Source organism: Fibroporia radiculosa (assembly GCF_000313525.1).
Source record: "Fibroporia radiculosa TFFH 294 genomic supercontigs, scaffold341, whole genome shotgun sequence".
Taxonomy (NCBI): Eukaryota; Fungi; Basidiomycota; class Agaricomycetes; order Polyporales; family Fibroporiaceae; genus Fibroporia; species Fibroporia radiculosa.
This window is the reverse complement of record NW_012133198.1, coordinates 132-16,574: the sequence shown is the minus strand read 5'-3', so window position 1 is coordinate 16,574 and position 16,443 is coordinate 132. Positions and strand designations below refer to the sequence as shown.

At 52.7% G+C, this 16,443-nt stretch overlaps 6 protein-coding genes across 6 annotated transcripts; 2 read left to right on the top strand and 4 right to left on the bottom strand.

The window, feature by feature from the left end:
* Positions 1–256: 256 nt before the first annotated feature.
* Positions 257–763, top strand: FIBRA_00817 (uncharacterized protein; the record flags this gene model as incomplete). Its single annotated transcript, XM_012322705.1, has 3 exons — positions 257–268; positions 333–362; positions 422–763. 3 exons carry the CDS (start codon positions 257–259, stop codon positions 761–763), a joined length of 384 nt encoding a protein of 127 aa, XP_012178095.1.
* A 1,026-nt stretch (positions 764–1,789) lies between these two features.
* On the bottom strand, positions 1,790–5,350 carry FIBRA_00816 (uncharacterized protein; the record flags this gene model as incomplete). Its single annotated transcript, XM_012322704.1, has 21 exons — positions 1,790–1,830; positions 1,908–1,962; positions 2,015–2,075; positions 2,135–2,209; positions 2,268–2,308; positions 2,369–2,425; positions 2,481–2,599; positions 2,653–2,712; positions 2,765–3,103; positions 3,160–3,315; positions 3,377–3,464; positions 3,526–3,687; positions 3,751–3,831; positions 3,883–4,166; positions 4,218–4,334; positions 4,388–4,502; positions 4,568–4,587; positions 4,658–4,741; positions 4,804–4,955; positions 5,010–5,095; positions 5,150–5,350. 21 exons carry the CDS (start codon positions 5,348–5,350, stop codon positions 1,790–1,792), a joined length of 2,394 nt encoding a protein of 797 aa, XP_012178094.1.
* Positions 5,351–9,048: 3,698 nt separating this feature from the next.
* On the bottom strand, positions 9,049–9,951 carry FIBRA_00815 (uncharacterized protein; the record flags this gene model as incomplete). Its single annotated transcript, XM_012322703.1, has 3 exons — positions 9,049–9,170; positions 9,231–9,650; positions 9,702–9,951. 3 exons carry the CDS (start codon positions 9,949–9,951, stop codon positions 9,049–9,051), a joined length of 792 nt encoding a protein of 263 aa, XP_012178093.1.
* Positions 9,952–10,668: 717 nt separating this feature from the next.
* FIBRA_00814 (uncharacterized protein) lies at positions 10,669–12,063 on the bottom strand (the record flags this gene model as incomplete). Its single annotated transcript, XM_012322702.1, has 5 exons — positions 10,669–11,262; positions 11,345–11,547; positions 11,609–11,642; positions 11,697–11,780; positions 11,833–12,063. The coding sequence occupies 5 exons, from the start codon at positions 12,061–12,063 to the stop codon at positions 10,669–10,671; spliced, it is 1,146 nt and encodes a 381-aa protein (XP_012178092.1).
* Positions 12,064–12,953: 890 nt separating this feature from the next.
* Positions 12,954–14,618, bottom strand: FIBRA_00813 (uncharacterized protein; the record flags this gene model as incomplete). Its single annotated transcript, XM_012322701.1, has 3 exons — positions 12,954–13,453; positions 13,509–14,511; positions 14,553–14,618. The coding sequence occupies 3 exons, from the start codon at positions 14,616–14,618 to the stop codon at positions 12,954–12,956; spliced, it is 1,569 nt and encodes a 522-aa protein (XP_012178091.1).
* An 895-nt stretch (positions 14,619–15,513) lies between these two features.
* Positions 15,514–16,134, top strand: FIBRA_00812 (uncharacterized protein; the record flags this gene model as incomplete). The annotated part of the gene is made up of 3 exons (XM_012322700.1): positions 15,514–15,540; positions 15,616–15,632; positions 15,684–16,134. 3 exons carry the CDS (start codon positions 15,514–15,516, stop codon positions 16,132–16,134), a joined length of 495 nt encoding a protein of 164 aa, XP_012178090.1.
* Between the last annotated feature and the right edge of the window lie 309 nt (positions 16,135–16,443).

Genomic DNA, 16,443 nt, shown 5'->3' with positions numbered 1-16,443 from the left:
GTGGCTGCTAGAAGTAAGGGGGACAGCGACCTGCCATACACGAGCGATCCGACAAAGAACGGAAGCTCCGCAGCAGAGTCGGTAGCTGTACGGGGCCGGATACTGGACATCGGACTCCGGCCAACGAGACGCTTGGGGTCCCAAGCGCCCCGTCTCGGAGAACACGATCTCTGGTCACGAACCATGAATGAGACGGTCGCAGCTCGTATTAAAACGAGTGTGCTGTCCCCTCTCCTTCATAATACAATCCGCTACGATGCCTGCCACCGTAAGTCGCATCTTGCGCTGCTCCGCTGCCTTATGCCTGATATACCCCTTGCACCCTATGTCAGAGCACACCCCAGCACCCTCATGATTCAGATGTACGTATTCGTGTTTGCAGCTTGCTTCTGAATGCAGTCTGACACGCTAATGCCCGCAGACCACCCATATCAACCGCGAGCCTCCCGTGAAGGTGCCTATTCCCGAAGGCTGGACGGACGTCATCAGTCTCGACGATAAAGTCAAGGAACTGCTCAAAATGAGAACTGGACTCAGCGTCAATGCAATCGTGCTCGAGGAAGTCGGTGGCGCACGCTACATCTTCCAATCCGGGAGCCAAGTGTACATCTGGAACGATATCTCTGAGCTCGGTTACCGCGTGACGGCGCCGCAGGGCAGGGATGCGGTGGTTGGAGCGATTGTGGATGATTGGAAGGGGGTTACGTTGGAAGATCTCCCGTATGTTGGGTGGGACACAGGAAAGGATAAAGAGGCAGTATAGGCGACAGACGCGATTAGTATTTGAGCGCTATTCAAAGGCTTGAGAGATTATCATACACCGTACTCAGATACAAGACTTTTGCTACGCTGTCTGATGCTTGCCTATGCATTTGGTGAGTCACGTAGCGTCGTCCACATGGATAGGTTTTCCATGTTCTGAGCCTGTCTGAATTGTCTCCTTTATTTGCCCCAATCAGACACTACGTACCTGGTCTCGAAACCTCCGTCGACATCGAGAATGTACCATGCTCTGTGCGACAGCTCAACCCACCATATGCAAGCTTTCCGACCCAACGTTGGCCAATCCTTGGCATATAGTTTAAATTCTCGGACACATCGTATCAACAGCGAGAGGTCGGTGGAGATTTGACGGCCAACGGACCGCATTTGCACTCCTACTTGTCTACCAAAAGCGAAACGAAGCGGATGGTGACGTAGCAGAAATGACAAGGTCTTCCCGGCTTCTGAAATCAACACGTAGCTGCAGCTTCAGCTATGACCCGAAAACAACGGCAAAGACATAGCATGGAACCGCGGAGGACGATGAACGGACAGGTCTCACTCGACGTCTCGAGGCAGGCTCTGGTGGCGCGAGGCGCTTCAGTGAAGGTTGGGCTTTCTCAGTGGAACAGCATGTCGCTTGATTGGCTCATACGATGGCCGACGGCTACACTTGCTATCGAGCGCCACCACGCGCCACGGACCATCCATTCAGCGGAGAGCGCTCATGAACAGCCTCACCTCTTGACACTCGATGAAAAAACTCAAGCACAGACCGAGGGAGCTCTTGGGAACGCACATGAACGCCAACCAGGAGATCTGGAGGCAAATGTAACAAAGTACACTACTAGACTAATTACAACGAGCCGTACCCGCCCATACAGCCGGTACACAGCATTTCTACATCCTACAGTCCACAACATACCGCGCCGCAGCGCGGTGAATGAAGCGTACGGAGAGGGAAGGGGAGTGGGGTGGGGGGAGAGGAGAGAGAGAAGGGGAAGGGGAGGGGAGCAAGAACAGAACCTTACGCGGCCAGGAGACAGCGGTCCGCGGAAAGGTTAAGGTCTGTCGACGGGGCGTATGAGACAACAGTAACAGCAATACCGGCAGTGAGCGGTGACAGATTGGCAGAGTGTACTCACCGTTGCCCCACCATTGCGGGAAGGCATGCGCATTGCCCGCAGCACCAAAGATGGCCTGGAAGGTGGGAGTCAGCAATTCAGACTCCAAGAACACACGCGGAACTTACAAAGTTGAGGATGAACATGACGACCTGGGTTCCACCGTCCATGGCAGCCGCAACGATGTAGCTGAAGGAAAGGGAAAACGCTCAATCACGGCCCAAAGCATGTGAGTAGGTACAACGTACTTGTACTTCGTGAACCAGCGGGGGTAGCGCTGACGCACCCAGTACTGCGTGAAGATACCGACGGCCATGGCGGTGCTGTGGGCACGACGGTCAGTCAGCACTTCACAGACTACTGACAGTCTGCAGGACTTACTTGACAGAAGAGTTAACACCAACAGAGAGGTAGCAAGAGTACTGTGCGGAGACAACAGTCAGTCACGGCAAGCGGACGCACGGTCCGGGGATGCAGCGCACCTGCACGATGATACTTGTGTTGAAGTTGTTGAAGCCAGCCTTGGGCCAGAGACGGTGCTGCGCGCGCGCGTCAGCCAACGAACAGAAAATCTCATGCAAACGCAATACGCACAGCAAGGTAGAACGGCAGCGGGAGGAAGACGCCGATCGCGAGCGAGATGGGCACCATGCGGTACGTCGAGTGGGGGCCAAACATCTGCGGGGCGAGCGCACCCCACGAAATCGCGTTTGCTGTCCACACGCGAGTCAGCGCGCACACTACAGTATAATCACGGGAGACATACAGTTGTACGCCTGCGCATTCTGGCCGGACCACAGCCGCGTGCCCGCGATGGAGAGCAGAGCTGAGCACCCATAAGTCAACACAAGGCAATCGGTAGGCAAGGAAACACGCACCAGGGCGCTGCGCGTTGATGATCGACAACATGATCACATCTATAAGTGCGTTTTTGATCCACATTGTCAGCATCGCCTCATCGCACGATCCAGCCGCGGGCACGATGCGCGATTTACGCGCGCCGCAGCCCGCGCTACCAACAAACGAGGAAGACTCACAGTTGAGGATAGCACCGACGACCGTGCCGATCATCTGCATGCAGAACGTGACGCGCGGCGGGAGCTTGCAGTACTGGCCGAGCTTGAGGTCCTGCAGGAACGCGATGCCCTGCTGGAGCGGGTGCGCGCCGTACATCGCACCGTACATGTTTGCGACGGGGCGCCCGGGGACCATGTACGCTGCCCAGCGCCAGTCAGCTAAACGAATCGCACGAGGGGAAGGTGAGAGCGCGCACCGGTGATCATCTGGAAGAAACCGTTGCCAGAAGAAATGAACTCGGAGAACCCAATCGTCGCAGCGAGTGTGGAGTAGAGCGCGCAGAGGATGAAGCCGATGAAGAGCAGCACGGTGAGCGCCCACCATGGCAGGCCCGACTTGCCGGTGTAGTTCGCTGTGCGACAGACACGTAAGCGGTGCAGACTAAGAGCACGCAGGAAAGAAAAATAACATACTGGCTTGCGCGATTGCGTATGCGACAAGGAGCACCGCACCGTACCACCAGCGCGGAATCTGCTTGTAGACTTTCATCTTCTCCCAGTGCTATTCCCGGCCACCGTCAATGAGCAAACTTTATCCGATAAGCAGAAGAAGAAAAACTCACCGCATCGTGAACGAAATGTGCGTGCTTGTTCCATGGGTTGAGCGAGAGTACGAACGGCTTGAGGTCATTCCAGTGGTAGAGCGCGACGTGTGTGACAATCGCACCGAGCGACAGGTTGGACGTGATGAGGTAGAGCGCGTTCGTCGAAGAGAAGTACGCGGGCTGTGACACGAAGTCAGTCAGTTATTTGTCCCACGTTGCCAGTGCGTACAAGGAGAAACGCACCCCAAGCTGGGCATACATCGTGGCGTTGAACTTGCCATCGGTGAGCAGCGCGCTCTGGTCGTACTGCGAGCCGTTCTCCGCCTGCGGGCCCCATCAGCGCCTTGAACGACAAGAGTAAACAAGCACACGCACGAAGATCGCCTGGCTCATGAAAGGGAACTGCTGCGCCTTCCACACATTGCCGTAGTACACACCGCACATGAGAATGTACGTGAGCGCGATACCGATGTCCTGGTTGATCTGGAGCCAAAGCGGGGACCACATGCACTGGCTGGTGACGTAATTCCAGTCGAAGCACACCGAGAGCAGCCCAAGACCTTCGTTGTTCGATGCACCGCCGAAAACATTACGGAAGATGGCGTTAGTGTTATCGGCAAGGCAGAAGATCGAGAAGCCCGTCAGAACGGGGAAGATCCCTGCGCCGCGAGTCAGGACTCAATTATACAGAAACGAGGGTGATGACTTACATTCAGGGAAGATCTCCCAGCAGAACATGATACCGAAGATAAGCCAGAAGAGACGCACACGCTTGGATGTCATCTGCCTATCGTAATGCAACGCCTGGAACAAATTGGCGATGTAGACTGGTGTGAAATGTATCAGTCTATGCAAACAAGGGCTGCGAGAGACAACATACTATTAGCGGGCCAGAAACACTTGGTAGGCTTGACGAGAACGTCCTGCAGGATACCAGCGTAGCCATAACCGATGAGCTGAGACCCGATGAGCGTGAAGATCGCAATGCCCGCATTCTGTTGTGCGCAGTAGCTGTCAGCCTAGTGATATCAAATAGCGAGAGAAGTGGGTGTATGCGCACCATCGTGTTGTTGTAGTACACTGTTCAAAATCAAATCCAAAATCAAGTTTCGTTCGATGAAAACCGGAATGAATATCATCAAGCACTTACACTCCTGAACCGAAATGACCTGGATGGCAACCGCAGACGTTGCAGCCGTGGATGACATAATGATGATGGCGACATGCTCCTTGACTGCATATACCGACCATATCAGCATATCAATCCATCTACACAGGGAAGGGGAAAACACGCACTGTTAAATGGACCGGGGTTGAGGTAACGGAACCAGCCGCGCTGGGGAATGGCAACATGCATAGCGTTACCGAACCAGTACGACAGGACAAGCAAGAGCAGCGTGGAAACATTCAGCGTCTGCGGCTTGAAGTAGTAAATCTGGGCGAGGACACTATCAAACACATCAGGCTGCGGCTCTGTGATGTGGGAAACAAATGGGACTCACGCGCCAAAGGAGGAGAAACCAAGACCAAGGAAGAGGGTACGGAAGGTGACTGCCTGGAGCTCGGGGTCATCGCGAGTGGACAAGACCTAGAGAGAGACGAGGTCAGGACAAGGTCTGGGTTGAAGGAGTGGAATACAGACCTTGATGGCGACCTCATACGCCTCCTCGACACGGTACTCTGCCTCGGTAGCCTCATCGTTGGCAATCCTTTCCTCGAGTTCCGCGACGTCTTTGGCGAGCTGACCATCGACGATGTCAGCGTCGAGGTTACTGTCCTTCTCGTTGTCGAAGGAAGAGTCGTCGACGGACTTCTCGTTCTCATATGCAGGCAGCGAGGGCATGGTGGAAGCCATGCTGGATGCAGCAAGAGACGGGGAGGAAGGGCGGAGGGGGGAGACCTGGCCTTGGGAGAAGCCGGGCGGGCGGCGGAGAGTATAAGTAGTGGGGGCGGCCGGAGGTAGGGCGAGTGCCAGGACGCCGGGAAGAAAGCCGCCAAGAGGGAAGCATGCGTACAGAACAAGATAACGCGGATAAAGTTAGGTTCGTGATGCGGCGCTGCACCGACCGTCAGGCACACGCGGGGAGGAACAGCGATAGGGAAAGCGTCGACGTCGTGTAAGGACTTAATACGTACAGGAACGACCGATGCTGGTGTTTGATGGGAGCGTTACCGGCGGGCAGATAAGAGCAGAGACAACGATGAGTGCCTGGACACTGTCTGATAAGTGGCCGCCGGCGGGAGAGATACGAGAAACTCGCAGAGAATCCGTGGATATTGGAGGCGACAGGCAGCGGGGAGAATGCGCGAGGAAGGGGCAGAGCGGCGAAGGACGATGGAGGAGACGAGGAGGAGAGGCGGCGGGAGGAGTGACCGCATCTGGAAGGAGCCCGATCGATCATCCCATCGAGTTGCCAAATGCGGATGCAGGAGCACGTGTCGCGTCGGGTTGTCTCAGGCACCTGCGTGCAACTGCTCGCCTCTCTGCCGTGAAACAGACGGGGCCGCGAGGGCTGTCTGATCCAGGCAGACTCTCTCGAGTTTCGTTCATCCCACCGGTCCCCGCCAGCACTCGCTTCTCATCCGGGCAGCTGTCGTGAAAATTGAATATTGATACGTCGAAGTGATACTATCACTGGGCGGTTACCCCGGATGATGAATCTTCTCCATTCAGACCCTGCTGCTCTCGACGCGCTAGCCTCGCATCGAATGCGTGGTCAGGTACAACGGCCAACACAGCGTATACCGTCCATGAGGTTCGTGCAATGATGACCCGCTATCACGCGATCTATTCCTGGTTTCTCGCGTTGTCCCTCCCTTGGCACCGCCACCGCGCCAGTAGTGTGTAGCTGCCGTCCTCGAAGCAGGGACGGATGCGAGGCACAGGAATGTTCCCTGAGCCACTACAATCTCGTTCCTGTCCTCGCATGAGGCACGAGACACGCTTTATCTCAGTTCTCCGCGCTCAGCGATTACAATCACGCATAAATAATCTGACAGCATCATCACTCTATGAGTCTATCATTATCGGTCCGCTGTAACTGTACTGAATATCCATCTTATGCTTTCCCGTCTACCAACCAGTGACGCATCTACATATCCAAACCCACCAGCGCCCGCAGCCGTTTCGTGTGACCAATTATGCACCCAGTGCACATGGTACAGTACGCCGTCACCGCAGATTGTGCCAGCACCATCACGCGGGATACCTCGAGGCGGGTCCCAACTCGTCTTGACCTCAAACAGATCACGCAGATAAGTGGGATATGACACTGTCAGTGTCACAGGCCCTATCCAGCTCGAGCTCGGCCTCGTCTGACCGTTTTCACTCGCGGCTCCAGCCTGGGCATGAGTTCCTGAATCTTTATCGGCATATTTTTGGCTTCATACGTCCGACAAGCAAGAACATAGAGTCCTTGCTAGCGCCATGTCCATGCTCCTGTCCGACATTTGTTTGGCATTCGGAGGCTAAACTGCCGAGGCAAGTAGACGCCGTTCCACATGCAGACTATCACACTGACGCACTGTATTGGAACACAGAGATCCGCGGTACCTGCGTATGGATAGTTTAGGATACAGCAGCTGACGTCTGCGCTCCCACCAAGAACCGCATCTCGACCATGGACAGAGACACTATTTACGGCCGCAGTCTTCTTGATTCCGCCGGACACAAATGAACCGTCTAATGTTCCGAGTCCGCGAAGTTAATCGCGGCCGCTTCTTATTGCGGCCGCCCCTCGCCCAGGAATGCCGCAAAGGCGTCGTAACGATGCTCGTACCGCTAAGTCCAGTAAAAGCTGTTTACATAGGGCCAGGCCCTCGCGGACAATAAACGGGATCATAAAAAAAAAGTCCAGTAAAATGGCCCTCAAGACACTGGACAGCTCTCCCGGAATTTTTACGCACCTCACGTTCGCAATTGGGTCATGCGTGCCCTGTTTGAGGTGTCTCAGGCTCGCCGCTTAGGGGCTGACATGGACAGGCGACAGCAGGCAGGTTGGCAGAGACCACCGACGCCAGGTTGACGTGGAGACCAAGTTATGGTTTAATCACGGTGGCCCATGGGCGGTAATGAAGTGAGAAACTCCAAAGCTGCTGCTGACTCGGACGTGGTAGAAGAGATGGGCACAAACAGCAAATAAGACGTCGATGCGCACCGGGAGGACCCGCAGAAAATAATGAGATATGTGCGTGTCAGCACCAGTACGCATTCTTTGTCCTCACCTATCTTCGATTCCGTAGCTTCGCCGTCTCCATTTCCTCTCCCGCAGCCTACCATACCTTCCACCGCAGAAATTTGGAATTCGACTCCCTATGCATGTGGATTCCACAGCGGCATTTGAGGCCTAACGCTCCGCAGTATCACACACAACTTCAAATTCAAGAATGCCCCCACTTCCGTTTCGCCCCGCCCCGCAAGACTCCCCACTCATCACTTTTCTTTTAATAGTAGCGGCGCTACCACTGTCAGGCTGCCGCGGTGCCCCCGAGATCGGATACAGCTCATATCAAGGGATGCGCGTGCGCTTGTCGCCTCTTTGTCGACCATCCCTTCCAATTGTCCTTGCGCATTTTACACCATCAGCGATAAGTCTCGTCACGATGGCCGCGCATGTTGTCTCCCGGTGGGTTCCAAAATTTTATTTATTTTTCAAACAACTCTCATTGAGGGGGAGGGGGGGAGGGAGAATCGATGCTACACCGCCTCGACGTCCATGAGGAAGAGCCCGGGCCAGCAAGAGCACGTCGCTACCGTTTTGGTATTCGGTTCACCTTATAACACCTCACCGTTTCGCCGGCGCACCACCATCATTTCTCTGCGTCGTATCTCGTACGCCGCCGCCGTTTTTTTTTTGATACGACGACAAATTCAAGTTGAAAAAAGAAATGACCACGCGTGCACACAATCGTGGCTATACCCCGTGTGCGCCGCATTCTCGCATCATGCCGCCATCTTCCAATTTCCCGCCAGCGGTTTGGCGCTGCAGAGCCCGGAGCTAGAAGCGGTCTTCAAGCATATGGCATCTGGGGTGTCTGTTTTTGACAGATGCTAAAACGTTTGTTCGTGACAGACAGGCGCGCGACAGCGAGTTCCGTGCACTGCGGACCGTTATGGTGTTGGACATACGCCGCGTATCCGTTTTCGCCATGCAGGAGTGCGGGCTCCCATTCTATACGCTCAAACGATAAAGGTGCTCCCTCCGAGGCCCTTCGTAGGGTCAAAAGCATATCGATTGTCGGCGCCGTAGGCTCGAAATCGGTACCGCTGGCTCCCCGCCCGTCATCACGGACTGCGGACTGGGTTTTGACGGACGCGTCCGTGATATCGACGTCCGCGGGCCCAGCCCAACCGTATTAGTGCCGCGCCGCGTCTGAGGTACATCATCTCCATGACGTTAAGAGCTGACAAGACCATTTGGCATCCGCACGTGAGGCCCAGTGAGCAGAGCGTATTGGGCCACGACGTCTGAGGCTTACAAACTAGGTGGGACCGTGAAAATCAGGCTGTCATATTTTGATACACCTATATGGGGCAAGAACTCAAATCTCAGTCGTTTTCGTCGTATTGCACGAGGCACGTAGCCTGGCAAAGGCTCTCTCCTTCCGGGCAGGCTGCTCGTCCGCCACCGAGGACAGCCAGACGTCTGCATCGTGGATGGTCTCTGCTCGCATGCATATCCAGTGTTGAGTCAAACGGAATTCATGACTAGCAGACCACATACCCCCAGGTAGACAAACAAGCTCTCGTATCTTGCGCACCTCCTTCTGCATGTCATACTCCCAAACCTTGTACAGCTCGCAGCTACACACCAAGTCGGCCAAGAACGTGAGCATGTTGATCTCGAGTACTCCAGAATCGTCTTCGACGTGACGTGCACATTCGGCTATGAACGGCGTAAAGAAAAATACCTCGCTCATCGTCAATATCTCGCTATCCAGGATTTGCGGCTTCAAGACGGCGTCCTTCAGGATGGTGCACACAGTCGCCACAAGTGCCCTCAGCTCATCACGGATAGTGTGGAGCTCAAGCCATTTGCGCACCCTCGCGAGGTTAAGACACCAATGAGCAAACTTGAGGAGCTCTGCTGTGTCAAGGCCTGTTTGTGGGGGAGATAGAAACTCCGACAGGAGAAATTCCAGGTCTCACGATAATATAGTGAAATTCCATGAGCAAATGTCATAGACGCTCTTACCTGTCCTGTCAAGCTCGTTCTCGAAATGAGAGCTGACTTCAACCGTACAGTCCAAAACAACCGAGAGCGTTCCACTTGTGTCCGTCATCATGTGCTTCCACAGCCTTCGAAGTCGGACTCGAACGACGGGCCAGTCGTTGATCGAACACATGAGCCTCCGTATGTAGGTATGGGCGTGCCATCGATGGTCCTTACCACTAGAGTCGATGTCGACTATCATGGGGAGCATGTCAATGAAAGCATCCAGCATTGCGATTATATAGCACTTTTCTTGTTCGCTGGCCTGTGTCGCATAGTATTTACCCCACGCCCGATATATAGGGACTCTCAATTGCCCGCGCGTCGTGATAGCAGACAAGGAATCGAGGACGGTTTCATAGCAGGTGGTATCGAGACATAGGAGGGAAAGTGGGACAATGAATGAGTTGTCTGAGATCATTGTGTATGCCTCCGCTAGCACTTGGCCGAGAAATGGCGTCGAAGAGCTTGCATTCTGTCTCATCCCTTCACACGCCCTCCAATCCGTTAAGTGCCACAGCTTGTCTAGGGAAGTCTTTCGTTCCAGAAGGGTCCAAAACAGTCGCTCTACACCGGTACAATCTATTATGGCACCAGCAAAGTCTCAGAATACTTCAAAAGCAGGAATTGTTTGAATCATCTTCGTACACATTTCGCAGATAGTCTTTCGCTGCCCGAAGGAAACTTGAAAATGCTTTAGAGATCTCCACAGTTGCTTAAGGCGGGTTTTCCATTGCCCGAGGACGGTTCCCCGCTGCCTAAGTGATGTCTTCCACTGCCCCAAGGAGCTCTTCCACCATTCGGCACTGAGGACACCTAAAAATAGCAGTAAGAGAGTTTAAAGAGTGGCATCATCCAAATCTGACCGCTTACGATCGCGAAGGCGCCAGACCAGCGTGAAGGCGGCCGAATATATCAACCTTTGGATGCCATATAGCAGCTTTAGCCACTACCATGCCTGCGGAGACTTGTAGGCACAGTCAGGCACAAGAGCGGGAATGAATGCAGTGCCAATGGTACCCAACAACAGCAGCGAAACGAGACCACAGACAACGGTAGATATGCAAGCATTCAGTGACCATAACTGAATGACCAGCCCAACGAGAAATAGAGCTAGCGAGACTTGTAGAAGAACCGGAAGGACGCTGATGATTAGAGGAACCTTCCATCGGTCAAGGCTCCGATGTCGCAGGTACCAGATCTCTGCGCTCTCTCGAGACATGCTCAACGGCCGCGTCCGGTGATGGTTTAACCACTGGTTGACAGATATGGCGAGGGATGCTGCGCCAAGACTGAAGACAAGCGCAGCGAACCAGAGCCCGTTGACAGCGATGGCCTGAGACGAGGCCTGCGTCGCCGAGGACGAATTGACCAGAGCGGACATCGACGGAAAGAGCAAATTATGATGATCAGCAGTGGCGATGAAGACTTCCGGCAGTGCAGAGATGACGACGAGAATTTGGGGAGTGCCGAAGGTCGATGGTTGAAGAGTGGAATAGTACTCAATTACGAACGAGGTGAGGACAGCTGAGAACAGACCGGCCTATAGATAACACGGGAATATGTGTTTAAGGCACGTCAGTTCCAGACGCACACAGATAAGCCTATATCAGTAGTGCACCCACAAAAATTAGGAGCGTATTCAATTCATCCTTCCACCTGTCGATGATCTCTCTCTGCTGCTCCCAGACTTGCTTGGCGCAGTCTGACCACACTCTTTGCATATCTTCCTTGATGAATGTTTCTGGGACTTTATCTCGTGACGTTGAGGGTTGGCCTGGAGCCCCACGCTTTGAGGTGGAAGAAAGATGCAGCAATGACAACCCCCCTCAATGAGTTTCGTCCGTCTCAGTAAGTTCATAAAGGGATCACCTCTGCATTAGACCCACCCTCTACGTGGTTGGCGACCTCAGAGACTTCATGCTTCGACAGATAGTTGGTGTCTGTTTCTCAGATATAGAGCATTCCAAAAATTACCGGTTTAGCATTGATGGACGCTCTCCCGCCCAGCGACATGACTTCGTCTTCTGTCCTGGATCTAGACAGGTCTTTTTCAAGTACCTATTAGAAGACTAATCAGTTCACTCGCAAATTTGAGACCTAAGCTGCTCACTGCGGGTGTAGTGCCATTTACCGTCAAATATTCTTCATCTTGGAGCGTTACCCACATGCTATTTCTAGGAAGAGCAGCGGGATATACTATATCATTGGAAAAATTAGTTGCTGACTCAACTGAATCATCTGCCGAGAGAATATGTGCCTCCAGGTCGATGTCAGGTACATTGACTCGAGATGGAGATTGGGAATCAAAAGCAGCAGAGGGATTTGGAGGGATGGAAATCATTATGACGAGATAGCAATAGCAGCGGCAGAGTGGAGCGGGCAGGAAAGAGTCTATATATGCAGACTCGTAAGATCCATGCTCCCACGGACAAAAGGACGTCGTCAAGCTGTCCTCGCAGCGTTGTATAAAAATTCAGAGAACAATGCAAAACTTCCCTTGTTAGCCGGATGCTGTTGAGTACTCTTGTTCCGATGTTGTTGGAATAAAACGGGGCAAAGCAAAACACCAGAATGATCTGTGGGATGATAATGTACGACAGCTCGCAGGAAATCTCTCTCTCTTCGCTCCTTGAGCCGAAAAGTAGATAAACATCTAGCCGTTCCCGAGCCCATCCAATTACTCTCTTTAGATGCATCAGTCCCAGCCGCCGTACTGAAGCGCGCGCCTCGATAAAGCACGCACAGCATCCTCTTCACACTTATAGCATAGCATGTAGCTTATATCATACCACAAGTTGCTGAGGAGAGCGCATACGCTACATCCGTGGTCAAATGTCTCTACTCGTCGTATAGTTAGTATATGGTTTATTGAACAGAGGCTCAGTACGTACTTGTCGAAGCATTTAATCTATCAATTACAATTCACGGCCAGTGGCGACAACTGGAATCGCAGTGCCGTTCTCGTCGAACAGCGCGTAGTCCCAGTCGAGATGTGACTCTAGCAACTCTTCTAGGCGTTTTCAGGCAGATGTCTGCTGTCGCAGTTTGTTGCCAGAAGGCATGTTATTAGATATGCCAATCAGGCAGTTGTCAGCTTGACCATCCTTGTAGAACCAGAATCTAGACTGGGAGGAGTAAAAATCAGCTTGATTGGCACAAAGTGGTGCATATTCATTTTTCACCAGGCACAACAAACAATTCATTTGGGGTAGGAAGTGAATACATGAAGGCTCAATTAATAACTGGGTAGAGACAGATGCTGGGATATTTGGCTGTGAGCTGTGCATGTATGTCAAAGTATGGAGTGATATATGAAATATCAGTGCCATCTGTGGGACCTACACCACCGGTAAGTACTCCAACAATCTTACCAGTCCTGTCAAGAACAATTGGTCCTGAGTCTCCAGACTCGGAGAACCTGGGATAATCCTTGCTGTATCTCAAGACAGCAATTTCAGTGGATGTCTCATCGATACCATAAGGAGGATAGTGGCGAATGAAAGACTCAAGACCATTGACACGACCAAATGTGGTTCCTGTAGTTGCTCCATTCTTGACAACAAGAAGACACTTCTGGTTATAAATGTCAAGGTGCTGAGGATTGCGTAGCTCATCCTCCTGGACAACACCATACGCTTGAAGGAGGCCATTGGCAGGGTATTTATAATCTGCTGAATCAGCAGCCTGGGGCCACATAATCTCGCCGTATTGGGGGCCCGTGATCCTTGCAGCTATAAAACAAAAAGATTGAGAATAGATCAATAAAAAAATGTGAAAGGGACGTACCAACGTAGACCCGGTTGCCTCTGAATGCATTCCAATCAATCATATCATTATAGAGCTCAATGAGAGCCCAATCCTTGGTGAACCTGCGGGGCCCTGATGAAACCTCGATCGGCTCGCAGTGGAGAACAAAGCCAATGGCACGCTTGCTAGGGTCAACACGGTCCTGGACCACGTTCAACAGCTCTTTCACCTGCTCAATCCTCTCCTTTGCGCCATCCACTAGCAACAGGTGCTCCGTGCGCCTCTTGGTGATTCTTGCATCCTCGTTCAGCATAGGATCCCCAAGCATAACGAGCACATCATCCCGTATCTTGATCGAGCGTATCTGGCGGTCAACATCTGCCTGCAGGGCCTTAAGTGCGCTGTCATAGGCTCCGGGCCCAGGCGAGATGATCTCCTCGCGAGACTGGCTCGGGTTGGTGATAATCTTGTCAGTATTGGGATACTCGAGAGGAGGACAAGCGACATGCGCACATGTTAAGAGGGCGACACGCTTGTCGTCTCCACCAAACTGGTAATAAAGCGAACCGGTGCCTGCGTAATGGGGGAATTTAAAAGGTGATATAGAAAGGCCGAGTGTGCTGCTGAAAAGATGTCGCAACTCGCGGACATCATCAAGGAGGGGATCGAAGGAAAGCAGTTGAGGACCACGAGCGGCCTGAGAGACGGAGTATGTTTTGTCCCCCTCCACAACAGCCGCCTCGGCCTCAGCAAAGCCAGCACAGATAAGCATATTCTGAGCAGTGGTGGCAACATCAACGGCATGGCTGAAGGAGACGGTCAAAGGCTTCACACCGATGACAACAACAAAAGAGCAGAAAGGCTCAGCCTCCCCGGCATTGGCATAGGCAAGTGGATTAATGAAAGTCCACTCAATCTCAAGGCTGTCAATGTAGTTCCAGATAGCTTGCCCGACAGAGAGCCAACTCTCCACTTTCTTCGCATTGTAAACGGGACGGGCCTCACGAATGAAAGGCTGAGCTTCAGGGCCCGTGGGCACATCCTAGACAGTCCCCTTCTTGTAAATGCATGGCATTGAGGTACCAAAAAAGTCGGTGTATGCGGGTGGATAATTGTCCGTGAGGCGGCGGAGTCCCAAGGGGTCGCCATTGCTGATATCAGCCATCAAGCGCAAGGAGAGAGCTCTCGCAGTTGGAGATATGAGTGTTGGCGGTAGATATGATGGTATTGGTGGCAGAGAAGGCCGTATCAGTGGGGGGGTGATAGTGAAACCGGGTTCCGAAGGTAAGGAGCGTTTTCGGATGCATCCGCGGCGATTCGAATCTCCTCGCACAACGCCGGTAACGTGAAGCTCGAGTCAGGAGGCTGACAATTGTCGGTCCTGCTCCACTTGCTACACCTTCAGTCCGAGCAGCGCGCAGAGGAGACATTGTCACGCGCTAAACCTACATAGCTTCTGTCGTAGACATAGCACACTGTTGCTCCCATAGTCTTCGACATTGCAAAGTTTGGGCATTGCTGACTGGTGGCTGAGCCTTGTGGCTGTGGCACTGACTTCACAAAAATTGTACTGTGAAGTCAGTAGGCCAACACTTTAGGTAGATATTAGCACACAGTATCAATCTTAATGATGTATCAATCCCTCTAAAATATATTAACAGCTGATATTTGCTTGCAGAGTTTCGTCAATGGCGTGACATGTGGCATAGCAGCCACTGCTGCTGAGCTGAGACGCACTGTTGCCTAGATAGGAAAGAAGACGCCCGACACGAGTGGGTGCAAGACAGCCATCCGCGAATATGCTTTACAAGGCGGTACAACGCTTGCGATCATTAATACATTACGGCCGGACCTAAGTAATTATGATTACTCTGCAGGTACCTCGCGGTATGGAGCATAAGCTTGGAATTAGACTTATTTTGAGTTTTGTTTAAGTGGCGCGCGTTGGTTACATCATTGGTACTTTGATTGGGATTCTTTCTCGAGTCGGCGACTCCTCACTGATTTCGCTTGAATACCTCATTCCGAGGGAATTATATATCTGATGTTCTCCTCCTTCTTACGTTCTATCGTGAGTCAAACTTGTACTTTTCTGCTACTATTGTCTAAGGCCTCGCTCAAACATCCTTAACATGAACTTCTGCAGCCCCAAATCTCCATATTGTGAGCGCATGTCCTCGGTCTGGACTAGGATCTTACTCACCAGTATTCCAGCCACAATCCTTCCTCGCCGCCTTCAAATGCTGCCCTTCAATTACTCCGCACCGCGGTATCCTCCCCGTATCCTCCCACCAAAGCAACAAACCCCCCATTGAAGTTCAATCTGGAGGTGGTCGAAAACGCCCCTCCCACTTCCGACCAGCTCCGGACTATCATGTCGTACCTACCCGCTGACCCCTTATCAACAGACGCACCCACACCAGCTAGTCTACTCTCTGCACACCCGACCGTGCACACCCGACCAACCAGCGCCGAGGGCGTGTTGCGCCTTGCCACCCAAAATATCAACGCGCTCAAGTGGCCGATCGTTGTTGACTGGGATGGTGGGAGAGCAGCGGTGGGCGATGTCGAGGGTGTAAAGCGCATTTTGGAGGAGCTCAGGAAAAAGCGGGACGGCGAGGTCGGCTCGGAGGTCGAGTCGAAACCAGGCGGGTGGTTTTCATAGGAACAGGATGGATGAAAGATCCCCTGAGTGATACGGAACCATTCGTGTATTGTACTAACATTCATGCCAATACCTAATCCCAGCAACTTGATTCTTATGACATCCTTGCGTCCTTTACTACGAGCCTCATTGGGCGTCCGTCTTGACGCATCTCAGGCCTAGGGGAGTCGATGGTTCTGACGACCGTAGACTCGATTCCACTGGTAACCTCCTCGCAAGTCTTCACTCTCATAGCGAATTGGGTACATCAGTCCCATGCCTAGCATACAATGACAGTCTTCAGACTCAAGCTCGACATAAAAAGCTGCA